The sequence below is a fragment of the Brassica napus genome, chromosome A7, assembly GCF_020379485.1.
Source record: "Brassica napus cultivar Da-Ae chromosome A7, Da-Ae, whole genome shotgun sequence".
NCBI classification, from domain to species: Eukaryota; Viridiplantae; Streptophyta; class Magnoliopsida; order Brassicales; family Brassicaceae; genus Brassica; species Brassica napus.
In genome coordinates, this window is record NC_063440.1 from 23,410,710 (window position 1) to 23,426,110 (window position 15,401).

The 15,401-nt window shown below is 34.7% G+C and overlaps 3 protein-coding genes across 3 annotated transcripts; 2 read left to right on the forward strand and 1 right to left on the reverse strand.

The window, feature by feature from the left end:
* Positions 1 to 56: 56 nt before the first annotated feature.
* On the forward strand, positions 57 to 2,863 carry LOC106354029 (protein PLANT CADMIUM RESISTANCE 12). Its single transcript, XM_013793872.3, has 4 exons — positions 57 to 2,080; positions 2,187 to 2,258; positions 2,354 to 2,563; positions 2,656 to 2,863. Exons 1-4 carry the CDS (start codon positions 1,954 to 1,956, stop codon positions 2,730 to 2,732), a joined length of 486 nt encoding a protein of 161 aa, XP_013649326.1. The 5' UTR covers positions 57 to 1,953; the 3' UTR covers positions 2,733 to 2,863.
* LOC106354030 (transcription factor PERIANTHIA) lies at positions 2,820 to 5,836 on the reverse strand. Its single transcript, XM_048736039.1, has 11 exons — positions 5,520 to 5,836; positions 5,329 to 5,405; positions 5,198 to 5,247; positions 4,877 to 5,089; positions 4,273 to 4,329; positions 4,134 to 4,193; positions 3,975 to 4,055; positions 3,850 to 3,907; positions 3,513 to 3,784; positions 3,185 to 3,430; positions 2,820 to 3,088 (listed from the first exon to the last, which is right to left on the reverse strand). The coding sequence occupies exons 1-11, from the start codon at positions 5,585 to 5,587 to the stop codon at positions 2,942 to 2,944; spliced, it is 1,329 nt and encodes a 442-aa protein (XP_048591996.1). The 5' UTR covers positions 5,588 to 5,836; the 3' UTR covers positions 2,820 to 2,941.
* Positions 5,837 to 14,099: 8,263 nt separating this feature from the next.
* LOC106377755 (glutathione S-transferase T3-like) lies at positions 14,100 to 14,972 on the forward strand. Its single transcript, XM_013818003.2, has one exon. The coding sequence runs from the start codon at positions 14,100 to 14,102 to the stop codon at positions 14,970 to 14,972; it is 873 nt and encodes a 290-aa protein (XP_013673457.2).
* Positions 14,973 to 15,401: the final 429 nt, after the last annotated feature.

The following is a 15,401-nucleotide window of genomic DNA, read 5'->3' on the forward strand; positions in this document are numbered from 1 at the left end:
TGACTGCTAATAACTTGTGTTCAGAAAAAAAGAGGACTGCTAATAACTAAAAGGACCCTAACTAAAAGTCTCAAATAATGTCTTCGAGATAATTGTATCGGTGGACAATTTGTAGACAAAAAGCCTAGTTCACGGTTGGCGTTGAAGGCAACCTCATTTTTTCTTCTTTCTCCTTTTCTGTGCTATTTTATTTTTATCGTACAAAAAACAAATAAAATAATTTCTATGAACCCTATTATCATCTATGACTTTTGGAAAACCGGCACTATCAATTTCTAGGACACAAACTTTGACCATTTAATTTTGTTTTCAACTTTTTTTTTCTCTCGAAATAATGCAAAATTTGAAAATAGGTGCGTGCAATTTATGTAGACGAAAATCAGTCCAAGAGTCAAACATTATTTAACAAACATATTTGCGGTAACCAATTATTTAATCTCAATTTACTTTATGAGATAATTTGAAGAAAAATGCTAAATCTTGTAAATTAACACCAGAGGTGGGGTCCTGAGCACAATAAATTGAAACATCGGCATATAATCCTTAAATTTTCTACTCTCAATTTCTAGGACACAAACTTTGACCATTTAATTTTGTTTTCAATTTTTTTTTCTCTCGAAATAATGCAAAATTTGAAAATAGGTGCGTGCAATTTATGTAGACGAAAATCAGTCCAAGAGTCAAACATTATTTAACAAACATATTTGCGGTAACCAATTATTTAATCTCAATTTACTTTATGGGATAATTTGAAGAAAAATGCTAAATCTTGTAAATTATCACCAGAGGTGGGGTCCTGAGCACAATAAATTAAAACATCGGCATATAATTCTCAAATTTTTTAAAAAAATTTACATAGAAAAAAAACCTCCAAATTTATTTTTAAAAAAATTTCGAAAATCCTCGCTAAAGTCTCCAACATCTCATGAACATCCATGACTATCACAAAAGGCCATTTAATAGATTTTAGGTATTGGAGCTTATGACCAAATATTTGAGGTTTATTTTTAGGGGGTAATGCTTACTTTACGTACCTTTTATAGTTAGGGTTTGGGATATTCAATATTGATGATTACACTAATTCTTAATTTTAATATAAATTACATATATTTCATAACTTTTTCTTGTTTTTTAAATTTTTCGTCAAGAGATATTGTTTTGATATAATCACGTTGAAAATTAGTCTACACTCAAGTCAAATGGTCAAAGGGTGTAAGCTCAGTTTCTTGGACTTCACCAGTTATCAATTGTGATCGAGTGAGTACATTGTAAAAGTTCTTGGTAAAATTTGGTACATTGTAAAATCCACAAAACCTTGTTAGTTTCGTACTCGCGAGTCATTCCGATTTCGAGAGCTTGTATTTTTCGATCATTACTGAATTTGTTTGATTTAGATATGGTTCATAAGACGTAATTAACTGGAAAATATGAAAAGACATCATGTGTGATTAACTATAGTCTAGTGTTAGATGTAATTTTTCCAACAACGCTTTTCTATCATACAAAAATTAGTTTCATATATTACACTATACAGTATTATTACTACATTTAGATTAAATTCGTTACTTTGTCATGACAAATAAAACGTTATTATCCCTTTGATATTATCGTCTATAAGTTTTACACCAACAAAAATTGACGTTTATCTTCTTTCTCTCTCTCTCTTGTTGAAGCTTTTTGTGAAAAAAACTAATGTTTATTGCAAACAAGTATATATATTTAAATAAATTTCCCCGTTAGTTTCCTGATTTTCTCATCGAAAAATCAGTTTCCTTAGGAAATGTATAGAACCCATTCATCTGGAAAACAACGTTAGAAAAAAAAAAGCGATTATAAATTATTATTTGTTATTACAATTGATTTAGAATATATTGTTGTAATATATTTGAATTGAAAAAAAAAGAATGGTAAATTCTTGTTGTATCATTAATTACTGAAATCGGAAACTGTGAAATGTACGGGGATGTGCCGGTGTTTATGGCGGAAGGAGAGTTGTTCAGGGATCAACCATACGCAGGAGAACTTCCTCAGGGTCTATGGACCACCGGTCTTTGTGATTGTCACGAAGATGGTTGCATTTGTACGTTCCCTTCTTAAATCATATTGTCTTTCTATAATCATATATATATATATTCTCTTGTTTGATTAAACCTTTCTTTATTGTCTCAAAATGGATTCTTTTAAAGGTTTTCAGACAGCTATAGTGCCATGCGTCTCCTTCGCTCAGAACACCGAGATCGTAAACAGAGGAACCATACGTAAGAAACACGTTACCTACATTTTAACATTGTAATTAACATGTTTTGTAGACAAAAATTCTAATTTTTTAATTTTAATTTTTTGGGGAATGTAGCTTGCATAAACGCAGGTTTGATTCATCTAGCGTTAGGGTTTGTGGGTTGCTGCTGGCTTTACGCGTTTCCAAGCAGGTCAAGGCTTAGGGAACATTTCGCATTGCCTGAGAAACCATGCAGTGACTATTGGGTCCATATATGTTGCACACCGTGTGCTATCTGCCAAGAGTCTAGAGAACTCAAGAACCAAGGCGCTGATCCTTCCCTCGGTATGAAATGGCTTTAGAACCAAAGGATCTTAGCTTTCTACAAACTAAAAGCTCACAAAATATATTTTCTTGTTTTTTTATTTTTCTTTCAGGTTGGGTTTCGAATATAGAGAAATGGAGACGAGAGAAAATAACTCCTCCCATTGTTGTACCAGGCATGAACCGCTAAGTGTTGCCTTGTCTCTTACGTTTTGTAACTGTTATGTTAGATCATGTTAATTAGCTTCTTGTTTTTCCTCAGTTTAGCGTAGGGAACAAGTCAAATATAAACGATTCTGAAATGGTAACGTTTACACAGCGTGCTAAATAAGTTTAAAACATATGATCTAAAAGGCTACAAAGGAGAGAGCTATGCTTTCTTTTGGGCCACGACAAGGCTTAGTCCCTTGGTCGGGCTAACCATAAAGAGCTAAGTGCTCTAAGCCGACAAATATAGTCATGGATGACCAAAAAGGCACGAGCAGCTTGTCTTGTCGTGAGAATCCTGTGAAGCTGTTGCAATGTTTGTTGCCTCAAAAGATCCGCCTGCAAATATTTTATATATAACCTTTCAGTTTTTTTTTTTTTAAGTTGTATTTTACTACTAATTGTTGCTTCTAAAAGAGGTTTTGTTCTCTTTACCTGACGAAGGAAGTTTTCAAGAGTACCAAGCTTCCCCATTGCCATAGCCATATGACCCATATAGTCAGCAACATTTGCTGAAGAGTTTGGACCCATTGAAGCAGATGAAAGCGTCTCTAGAAGCGATTGTTGCAAAGCTTCCATGCCTTGTGACAATGCATCCTCTGCTTGCTGAGACGACTGCTGGAGATTGCATATACCTATCAACTGCTGATCAGTCAATGGATCCACATGGTTCCCCAATATCTACAAACAAAAACACAAAAACAGATTAAGTGACAAAGACCAAAACCAATGATTTGAGTGAACCCTTTGTTTGTTTCTTTACCTTGAGTAGCTCAGATGATCTGAAACCACCTAACCACATGAAGAATCTCTCAGCAGGGGTCTGCCACATGCCTGAGAGCATGTGAAAGACGTCTACTTTAGTACCAATTCCCTTCAACCTGAAGATCTCATCGTAGTGACTCATCACAGCGTCCACTAGTACACGTAGCTCGTTGTCACCTAGCTGCGAATGCACACCCGCTCTTAAGTCGTTGATCAGCCTTTGATGCTCCTCCATCCAACGTGCATATTCCAATTCAAAAGAAAAGACACCTACAACATTCATTCTTAGTAAGATCACTTCATATTACCAAAGTTCTATAAAAGGAAAGTCTTACCATTTCCGGCAGGCGCATGAGTGTTTTCCCTTGAAGCTCCTCTTTCAACCGAACATCCCTACATAAAAAAGAAACCCATTAATACAAATCACAAAAAGGTTGAAACTTGACAGTCGTTTTCAGACCTGCTGTTGACGAGCTCTTTTGAGCTCTTCCTCTAGCTGAGCTAGCCTGATCCGACTGTTCTCAAGTTGCTGAACATATGCCTAATTAAGAGACAATGTAAGCATATTCAAAGATAAAGGAACATGAAAAAGTTAAGTTTAATGAATAAGGTACAATACTTTTTTCCTCAACCGGCTTTTCCTAGCAGCCTCCCGGTTCTGAGCAAGTCTTCTAAGGGTCTGCCAATAATTTGAATGTCAAAATTGATTAAACTTTAAACAAAAACAAAGATCTACCCCTTTATTCACTAGGGTTCACCTTAGATTGATCTGAGCAATTTGTAGCCAAAAGCATCCCTTGATTAACTCCATTTAACTGATCAACACAAGCAAATTACAAACAAAAACAGCTAATTTTAAAAATAAACTCCACAACCATAACAAACTCAGTATGCAGTAATCAAACTAAAAATAAAAAGAAAGTGGTTTACCATACAAAAATCATAACAACTTTACAACAAATCAAATATATCAATAAAAAGCATGATATTTTTACAAGCAATCACATTTTTTTAACCTACAGTTCACTGAAGTTCTATCCAATATCTACAAAAAGGAAGAAACTGTGCATGTAATGGGCAGTAAAGCTCAACAACCAATGATCCATGGTGAGTTTCATTAGACCCATAAAAATAAAACAGACAAAGCCCTTATTGAAATAGACGAGACAGAGAGAGAGAGGGACACAATCTCTGAGTAAATAATGTTTTGAGATCGAATCTCAAGGTGACCCATCAATGGCTTATTACAAAACCAACAAGAGACAAGACAAAACTCCAAGTGAAGACACAGACAGAAATGAAAACAGAATCTTTTGGTGAGAGTGAATGAAATTTTTAACGAAGAAGACAAAGGAACAAAACCTGAGACTTGTCATCAGTATCAATATCTGTGGAAGTGTCAGTATGTTGACTGTTATCAGCCATGGCTGAAACCGAATCACACCACTTGTCTAAACTGCTGTTCACTTCTCCTCCTCCTCCTACTAACCTTGTTCCTCTCTGGTACATTAACTCCCCTGTGTCCAAACACTCATCTTCTCCTTCAAGTCTCTCCCTCAACCCATAGTCCATGACCTTATTAAAATCAGAGTACACATTGAAATAAAAATTGCTAATAAAAATATATTCTTTTTATTACACTTCAGAGATAGATGGGTTTGTTGTAAAGGAATCAACTTTTACCGTATCAAACGTCGTGTAGTGTAAGTTGTTGGAAGCAGCAACAGTGACATCTGCAGAAAGATTGATTTTTTTTTTCAAACAAAGCTTAAGACTTTGTACTTGTACAAAAGGTGAAGAAGAAAGAAACTAACTTGGACTCAAACCAACAGCTTCGTCATGATGAAACCCGTTGATGGGTTGATGAAACTCGTCAAGACAACTATCTCCTCTGTTTTCATCATTAAGAACATAGAAAAAGAATGGTCCTTTTGTTATTTTCTTTTTTTTTAACATGTCAAAGCTTTTGAGCTACAGAAGATGGAAAGGAGATGTGTGTGTGTACCTGAAGAAGAAAGAGGCTTGGGAGTAGAAGTCAGGGTTGAAAGGAACGGTCTTGAAGCTGCTTTGCATTGTTGTTGTTGAGGTTTCTTGTGGAGATGGGTTTCAGTAAGAAAGAAAGACTGTGAAGTTAAAAAGGGATGGGAAGAGGAAGAAAGATTTCATTAAAGGGTGAAAAGATGGCGAATCAGTACGGCTGGCTGTGTGAGAGGATTCATCAATAATAAATAGATACGAATAATAATGTAAATATAGACAGAGAGAGAATCAGAGAAAGATTAATGAATTGCGTCTGAGAAGGTGGGATTTTAGTTTCCCAATACCCAACACACACAACCACGTACCCCCCTTTTTATTCTTATTTTAAGTTAATTTACTGTTGTATTAAAAAAAACAAAAAGTTAATTTACTGTTATAAGTTTTTAACTTTGAACGATTGTTGGACTGTAGAAACTAAATTTAAATTTAAATTTTATTTAAATTTTTAAAATTACCAATCATTTTTATATTAATTTTTAAAACTACATCATCAAAAATAAGAAAATATTTATAAAAACTTTATTTTAAAGCAATATATTTTAAGTTATGGAAAATTATATTGTTGTGTCAAATATTTTTTACCTTTTTAATTTAAAATTTAAAGTTGTCGTTGATGTAAATAAATAAATAAATTACTAATTAAATTGTAAATAAAATTTTCTACAGTTATATCCTAATCAATCATCACCTCTACTTCAACATTATAAATATATTATGTGTTATCAAGAATCTTACATAACTTATACTCCCTCCGTTTTCCAATGTAAGTCGTTTTAGAGAAATTTTTTTGTTCTAAATTATATGTCGTTTTCGGTTTTCTATGTAACATTTATTAATAATTAATGTTAACTGACCAATGATAATATATCTTTTATTTTTCTATTAGTTGAATTGTGGTTATGTAAATAATTAATGATGTTTTTGTTTCGAAAATATAAGAAATTAATGATTTTCTTAATCTATGTGCATAACTTTAAAATGACTTATATTAAAAAACGGAGGGAGTAGTATATTTTAAACCAAATACAAATCATGTGTATTTTCGAAATTTAATGGGTCTTATCTATTTGTTTAATTTTACTATTTTGCTAATATAGTTCTTGCTGCAGTAAAAGAGTTCAGAACATAGCAAACCCCATAATCATATTTACCAACAATGCTAGTTTATGGTTTTGTTTGTTTGATTATTTATAGTAATATTTAGTTTACTAAAGACAAAATCATTATAACAACACTGCTAAAACGAACTGGGCAGTGGGAAGCCCAAAAGCAAGAAACGTAATTAAAGAAAATATAGCTAAATTTTTTGGAACCCTTGTTCTTTTGAGTTAGAAAATGTTTTGTCTTAGAGAATTATAATTGCGTTTAATGTTTTTTCTTTTACTTTTTAGCATATCTGGGTAATTTAACCAACAAACCATTTTTACTGATTTATTTTCTGTGCAACCAAACCATTTTTACTGATAAATCTCGAAAATATAATAGTTTAAGCATGGAATAAATGTGTATATTTTGTCTGTATATATGTAATGCAGAGCCTGGATATTTCAGAAGCAGAGGGTCATTTCCATCTTGTTACTGTCTGCCAAAGTTGAAAATAGCCTCTCTACAGTGCACTTCGAGTTATTTTTTCCCCATTCACAAAAAGGAAATATTTACACACTCTATTTTTGTTTTATCTATCTTTTTTTGTTTTATTTTTATTTTATCTATCTAATTCAATAAAATATACTCCCTCCGTTTTTTTATACATGACTCTTTAGGATTGTGCACATAGATTAAGAAACATTTAATTTTCTAAACAAAAACATCATTAATTGTTTACCTAACTACAATTTAACCAATAACAAAATAGAAACTATAATATCATTGGTCATCTATCATTAATTAGTAATAAATTTTACATAGAAAATTGAAAACGTCTAATAATTTGGAACAAAAAAATTCTTCTAAAACGTCAAATATAAAAAAACGGAGGGAGTACATGCTTATGACTTATTCGAAAATTTAAATAGAATAAAACTGTAATCAATGCATAATTGGATTGTATGAAATGTACTCATGAAAACGTTGCGTTTTCTCTCCTTCTCTCCTCTCTTCTGCTAATTTCAAAAGCAGGTGGAATTAAGCTAGACCTATAGCTAGCCTAAGCTGTTAGTTTTTCAACGATTTTTGTAATTAAACTCAATGAGTATCTATTTATTAACTTCAATAAAAACACATGTCAATGAAAACTAGTAGCCATAACTCATAAGCAGGCAATAGTCTGGCTTGGCTTCTGAAGCTGATGTGATGTTGATGGAAAGCGAATTACTATAATCTTCCATTTTATTAATTTTGAATACATTAAAGTTAAACATTAATAAGTGAACGAATTATAATAGTATCCTTCTTTAATGATAAAAACCAAATAATATAGCAGAGTTATTAACTTATCTTCAGTAGACCGATGAAGAAGAGCATTAAAACGAAATACATTGCTTGTAAGAAACATCTTCCTCTTATAAATGGAGAAACAATAATGAGCCTTATGGTTTTTGTAGATACCAAATTAAGTTTGTACATTTATTACTGTCTCCTCTTCTATAACCAGCAAACTCTAGTTCCTCTCGGGAGCTCCACTGACCTTTCTTGTACCAATATTCACTCTTTTTAACTCTGATAAAACATGCATAGTACTAATTTATTTGGTATAAACCGGAAATTGTAATACATACTCTTTTATCCACCATGCAGAAAACGTACCAGTTTTGAAATGGTTTGGACCATAGAGTACATTGGCAGAGTCAATGACGTTTGGGTTCTGTATAGTCTTGTGGGTATTTTCTTGTTTTTACTCGTCAGAGTCCGATCTTGTCTCTTTCCCTCTTCATTTCTCCGTATCCTTTGTACCATTTTTTTATGAATTCACTTTCTTATCGACCTTTTTCTTGTGAGACTAACTCTTTTCCGATGATAAATAAAGTACGTTAGTGTTACATTTGACCAAAACAAATCTTCAACAGCTTTCCTATTGATGATTTGAAGTAGGAAAAGAAAAGACTATGTTTGTTAATCACTTTGTTGTGGGCAATAAAGACTATAGACATTGCTTTAAAGAAAAAAGACTAGAGACATTGCTTATAAGCCAAACCAAAACTTTTCAGTCTTGGAAATTTGGATTCGAAAGGATGTAACGGGACTTCCTTTACTGGGTGTAAGACCATTAGATTACTTTGCAATAAAAATCAAACGAGGGTTTCAAGTTAACTCTATTAAAAAGAAACTAATTAAGGCTGCAGCCTAGAATACAATGCATATCTTGAAACTGGAACAATGTTCATCGAATTAGTTTTCTACAGTACTTGAGAAAGTAGATTTAGAGGATGATTACGTTTAACTATGAGCCTCCACAAGAAGCTCGTAAATAAAGAATGAGGTCTCTCATTAATCTCATATAACTCTGTGGTCAAGCACCGATAAAAGAAAACGTGGGCCTTATCTGCATAGTTTAAGAGGGTCTTATTTACTGATTTAGCAAAAAAAAAAAACTATAAGAATTTATGTGTTCTTACGCGTTGTTTAGCCTAACAATATGTTGTTTCAACTCTCGTTACATGTTTTAATGAGAAAATATATAATATTTTTTTTGTAACTTAAAATAATTTTATTTTGGTTAGTACCAAATATGAGATTCCCAACGACCGGTGCGACGGTAAAAAGTGACGCCACGATAGTGAGAGCTTCCGAAGTGAGAGCTTCCAAATATGATCCAAGTTTGGCTAGAGCTCATGAAGCTTTCATCAACATTTTTGCTGGCCCGGTTGGGTAAACAATAAGGTCAGAGACATTTACATCATTTTTTGGGCATGAACACACTCTTTAGCATTTGGTATACTTAAAATATACATATAAATCTCTTGATAACCCATCCGGAAAAAAAAATTAATTTCCTACCAAATTCCAATGAAAGGCAAAGATAAACTAACATATCTACAAATAACTGTATGCTCATTGGAAATAAGCTAATTTACCAAAACAATTAGAGAAATAAGGAAATAGTATACTTTGAATTATTCTTGTGACGTAAAGCTAGTAATGGAACAATAAACTAAACACACGGTCACACTCTATACATGTACTTTGGGATCCGTATATACCACACAACAAGATGATCGAATCCTAAACGTCCACATGGCATTATCTAACTACTAAATAGAGTTTGACGCTATATCTTAGCCGCTCTCGCCGGGAGCAGCATATCGCCTCCACCGTGAGTTTTCCCGGTTATTCTCTGTTTGATTTCGCTCGGCAGATATGTGCTCGGTTGTGCATGTGCATAAATCATAATCTCTTTTGAAAGTCTTAACGTTTTTTTTTTGGTTGGAGCTAATCGATGGGTTGGTTCTTAGGGGTTTACTATGATATTGGTGAAAAAACGTTATTGTCTGATGTTGTAAGCGATTAACTGATCTGTTGACTTGTTTTAAAAAACTTGTTTTACTAGTTTGCTTGCTTCGTAATTTTGAAGTGTCACATGAGGAATTAATGATTTTTGTTTCCATTAGAAATTAGGTAAACGCAGGACGTTTTGTTTTTGCAGGACTTCTGAAGAATTGGTAGAAGTCGAAGCAGAACTGGTTGGTTTTACAGTGTTGCTTCTGCATCGGCCTGAGAACAGACTATCGCAACTGCCAAACTGTTGATATGGACTTCTTGGATAATGTTAACTGTGTTGTCTACCGGCATACCTGGTATTATACCTTCATCAACACCTGAACCACATACTCCATCTTGTTTAATTTGGCGTTGTGTAGTATCACTCTGTAAGATGGATCCATTTTCATTGATTTCCTGAGCCGGAGCAAATGTAAAAAAATCACAATAAGCTTGCCCCTTTCAGACTGTTCAGCGTAGTTCCTTGTTCAATACTACAATATAGTATACGCAGTAAGTTTTAAAAACAATAGATCATCATGCAGATTACATGCAATACTCTTCAAAAATAATGTTTTAAATGAAATTAGCATTAATTTTTGTCTTCATTTTGAAACTAAACTCCGATTTGTGGGCAAACCAACCTCAAATATAACTCTGATTCACGACCATGCATGGTTTCTCTATAATTGGTCTGACCAACACACCACCTTCCTCTAGCCAATGCGGACGTAAACATGGCCATGAGAAGTCCACGAATCATTCACTCTATAATTGGTTTTTCCCCTGCACACATCAAGTAAGAGATAGAGAGAGATACTTGCTGTTATAACAAGACATGCGAGGAAACTAGTTGACAGAAAGATGTGAAACAAAAGATTAGAGACAAAATATCGGTAAAGTCGAAGTTTCTACTAAAGTGCAACCACATTCCACATTATGCATCATTTATAATAAATAAGCTCATTCTCAAGATCCGAGCGTGTTGCTGCAATTATGAACATCCTTAATGCCAGAGAGCCAATACTCAAGAGATTACCGGAATCCAATCCATAACATTCACAAGACTCAAACTTGCAAGTAGCTGAAAGCCTGAAACCGAACCACAACAGAAACATAGAAAGGGTCTGAATACTTTAGAAAGTGCAGAAATCCAGAAGAAACATCAACATATCTCTTGGAAACTTTTAGTACATGATTTATCAGTTTGCTGCAAAAGCTGATTTTGACATGTAAATTATTACTTGGCACGAGCCATTATACACAAAACCTCTATTATGCTATTATGTGATAAATTTATGATCATGTTAATTGGAATGTATGTGGACATGTTCATCTAGACATGATCTTTATTGATCGTTTATTTTTTAGAAAAGAAGTAGTTAATTTCTTAAGACTGTTCATTATAGTCGACAAAAATAAATGGATCATATGGAGAAGTCCAATTCAACATGAACATACTATTTGACAGCTCTATTATAAATTTAGCAAATAGTTTATGAAGTAACTATTTTTCCTTTCAAACACCAAAGCAGATAGATAAGTTTTCCTACCGGATAATGATGAGAGTCCTCATGCATGCAAATTAAAGTCAGGTCAGTCATAAACAACAGCCAAAACGCACATCTGAATTGTGTTTGCATATGGTGGTCATAATATCTAAAGTCTTATATATACAACTTCTTTCATAGCACTAGATATATGACACAAACACACCTTTATACACAATCATCTAAATATAGTGCATGGCCTTAATCGTATAAGGTACTAATTGATGTTATGAGAATATTCAGAGGATGTGATCACATTTTGAATGGGCTGGAATTGACAACAGTACTCCATAGGCGGAATTTTTACCACTATATGTAATGATATTTTTTGTTAAATTTATAGCATGTCTTGTAAATGTCCTTTTCGAAGATATCCTCTTTGGATTAAGTATCTTATCTATAAAAACACGAAAACAAAGATATAATTAATCCATGGCTAACTATAAAGTCAGATTGGTTTCACTGTTGATTGTGATGAATGTTGAAGAAACTATTGTGAAGAGAGCTCTCGGATGTGCAAGTTTTTTTGCCTTCATCCCCAAACAAAGACATTTGGATAGTCGCTATATTAGATAGTGTTGCTTCTTTTCCTATAGACACAATTTTTATGATTATGTGCCTAACAAAACCATAGAGCAATTTCGTATAAATTTATTATGTGTCCCACACAACCTCCACTCAAAGGACCAAACATGTGTTGGTTCCCGCTGTCCATTAAACTGAGACAAATAAAGTTCCTAAAGTAAAAGTATACATTTTTACGCTAAAGCAGATTGAATTTTTGGACAGAAAAACAAGTTGAGAAATGAACCTCATATATCTTGAATAAGCATGTTGTTTGTTTCATCTACAAGAGGCAGTTGATATGATGTCGTTATTATCTGGCTACAGATGGTTTCATAATTATCACTAGAAGTAAAAGACCCACTAATAAAAGGAAAGCCAATAAACATTGGTCCATAATCATGATTCTCAACTGAAAAATGCAAAATACTCTTTTGTAGGTGTGTGTCATATTATAACTGTATTAATCTATAATTTTATACCCCAATAGTTTCACCCTATGTCATTTTTATAAGGAATCGAATCATCTATAAAATCATTTGCTTTTCTAAACTAATGGAAAAAAAAAATTCTGAGAAGTTAACAACGAAACCAGATGCTACACAGCAATAATGACGAAACAAAATCTGGTCGCATTAAAATTAAATAAGGGGGAAGAATTTGTCACGTGGACACGCGCGGGCAGTAGAAATGACTCTTGAGGAGAATCAAAGGTCGGACATATAAACAAAAGAAAGAGACTAATCATCAATCCAACGCGGCATGGGGGCAAATATGTGAATCTCACGCTTCTTTAAGATTCTTCTTTTACAAAAAAAAAATATTTGTTTTTTCTCGTGATTCCTTCTATTTTTTTTTCCAACGAATATTCCTTTATTATATCAGTTTCAATTTTTTCCCTTGATAAAGTATCTCAACAAACAATGTGCTACTAAGAGCATGTACATTGGTGTATCTTAACACCGTAGCTTAGGAAAATTAGGTTTAAAAAAAAAAGATTAAATGGGATTAATACAAAAGACGTAGCTTAAATAACAGACAGAAGGAACGTCCCTTGGTCGCCACGCGTCGCATCGCAATTGGAGAGAGAATCGGTGTCGCTGGCGTTTCCTCTCTCTCCTTCTTCTCTTTCATTCTTTCGTGTTTTTTTTTTCTCTGGCGATATGGCGATTTTTCTCCTCTCCGGTGGATCTTCTCAGCGAGACGGTGTATGTGTGGGTGGGTCCTGTCGACGCTGGAAGACGGTGTCCTGTCTATCTGTTGCTCTCGTCGGGGTACAAAACAGCTAGATCTCTCTGTCATGGTGGCTCTCGGAGACGATGGAAAACGATTACTGTTGCTTCGCCGGCGAATCGGAAGGTAAAGAAGCATGATGCATGTCTTTGATTGTGTTCCTTCATCGTTAATCTGAAGAAGTAGAATCAAGTTTGAATATTTTAATTATGTTGAATCCTTTGATTTGTGTTGATTTGTTTCTGTGTTTTTGTCTTGAGATGTCTGACGAGAATGAAATGGATAGAAGAAGAAGAAGAAGCATGGTCCAGGTTCGTCGGACAAAACCCCCGCGATTTCTCATACAGGTAAAACCTTTACTCTGTGGAATTGTTTAAAGCATAGCATAGATATGATCTTTCTGGTGGCTTGTGATTAATGTTGCGTTTGATGTTGGTGGTTAGCTTCGTTTGAAATGAATTGAATGGTGGGTTATTGTTTGGTTAGGTAATAAATAGAGGTTTAGGTGGTTAGATAGAAATGAGATTTTGGTTGTCTTGGGTAATAAATACATGTTTATGGTTAGATAGATATGAATAGATTTGTGTGATGAATGGGTTAGATAAACGTCTTCTCGGTTTGGTTGGGTGTGATCAATGCGATTCTAGCATCTGTTCTCTCTATAAAAAACTGTCTTCTCCTCTATGTTGAATGCGTTAAAAACTTACCTTCTCCTCTGTCTTCTCTTCCCTCTTTCTCATCTCTGTTAATTTCTTTCTCTCTTCCTTGAGGTTGATTCAGAAATGGATTCTAATCCATTCTCGCAACCCGCTAAATTTCTTGACCTATTAAATAGTCAACAAAGCATCTTCTTTGGCAACAATGATGACAGTGTTTCACTGTCTTCATCACAATCTCCGTCTGTACACAATCTTGGAACCGACGATGGTGGAGAGACTGGTACACAGCGTAAAGAACGGCAGAAGTGGACGCCTAAGGATGACATTGTGCTCATTAGCTCATGGCTTAACACAAGTAAAGATCCAGTGGTGAGCAATGAACAAAGGTCAGACGCTTTCTGGACAAGAGTAGCGGCTTACTTTGCGGCAAGTCGTCAAGATGGTGGCCGTGACCAGAGAGAATCTAGGCATTGCAAGCAACGCTGGCACAGGATGAATGATCTCGTGTGCAAGTTCGCTGGAGCCTACGCCGCTGCAAGCAGGGAGAAGACGAGCGGGCAAAATGAGAATGATGTGCTGAAACAAGCACATCAGATATTCTACACCAATCACAAGCAGAAATTCCTCCTTGAACATGCCTGGAAAGAGCTGAGGAACGACCAGAAGTGGTGTGATTTAGCGTCTGCTAAAACCGAAGGAAGCTGCAAAAAAAGAAAGTGTGAGGATGGTGCTGCTTGTTCAAGCTCCCAAGCAACTGAAGTGAAGCGTCCACCGGGTGTTAAAGCCGCTAAGGCCAGTGGCAAGAAGACTGTGACTGAGGAGAATGCGACGATGGAGTTTCACAGCATGGTGTCACTAAAAGAAAGGGATATCGCCATGAAGGACCGCATGTCTAAGATGAGGCTACTGGAAAGTCTGATAAACAAACAACATCCCCTTCTCGCGTACAAAGAAGGCCTGAAGAAGAAGCTGGTTGATGAGTTGATGTTGTCTTAAGTTCCATGGCTCTGTGTTCTTGAAGTTTCATCTGCTGTTCTCATTTTAGTTTAAGTTGATCTTGTTGTGTCTGAATGCTCTTGATGTTGATGTTGTCTCAAGTAAAATGTTGTTGTTATGTTCTCGTTATTGTTTGATCTTGTAATGGTTTTAAAGTTTAAGAAAAATGTTGTTGTTATGGTTTAATGTTGCTGCGCTTTGAACTTTTTATCGTTTGTTGTTGTAATGGTATTAATGTTCTTCTTCATCTTGCAGGTCACGGGTGAGAGACAGAGGTCACGGGTGAGAGACAGAGGTCATGGGTGAGAGACAGAGGTCACGGGTGAGAGAGAGAGGTCATGGGTGAGAGACAGAGTTCACGGGTGAGAGAGAGAGGTCACAGGTGAGTGACAGAGGTCATGGGTGAGAGAGGTCTGTAAAGGTGTCTGT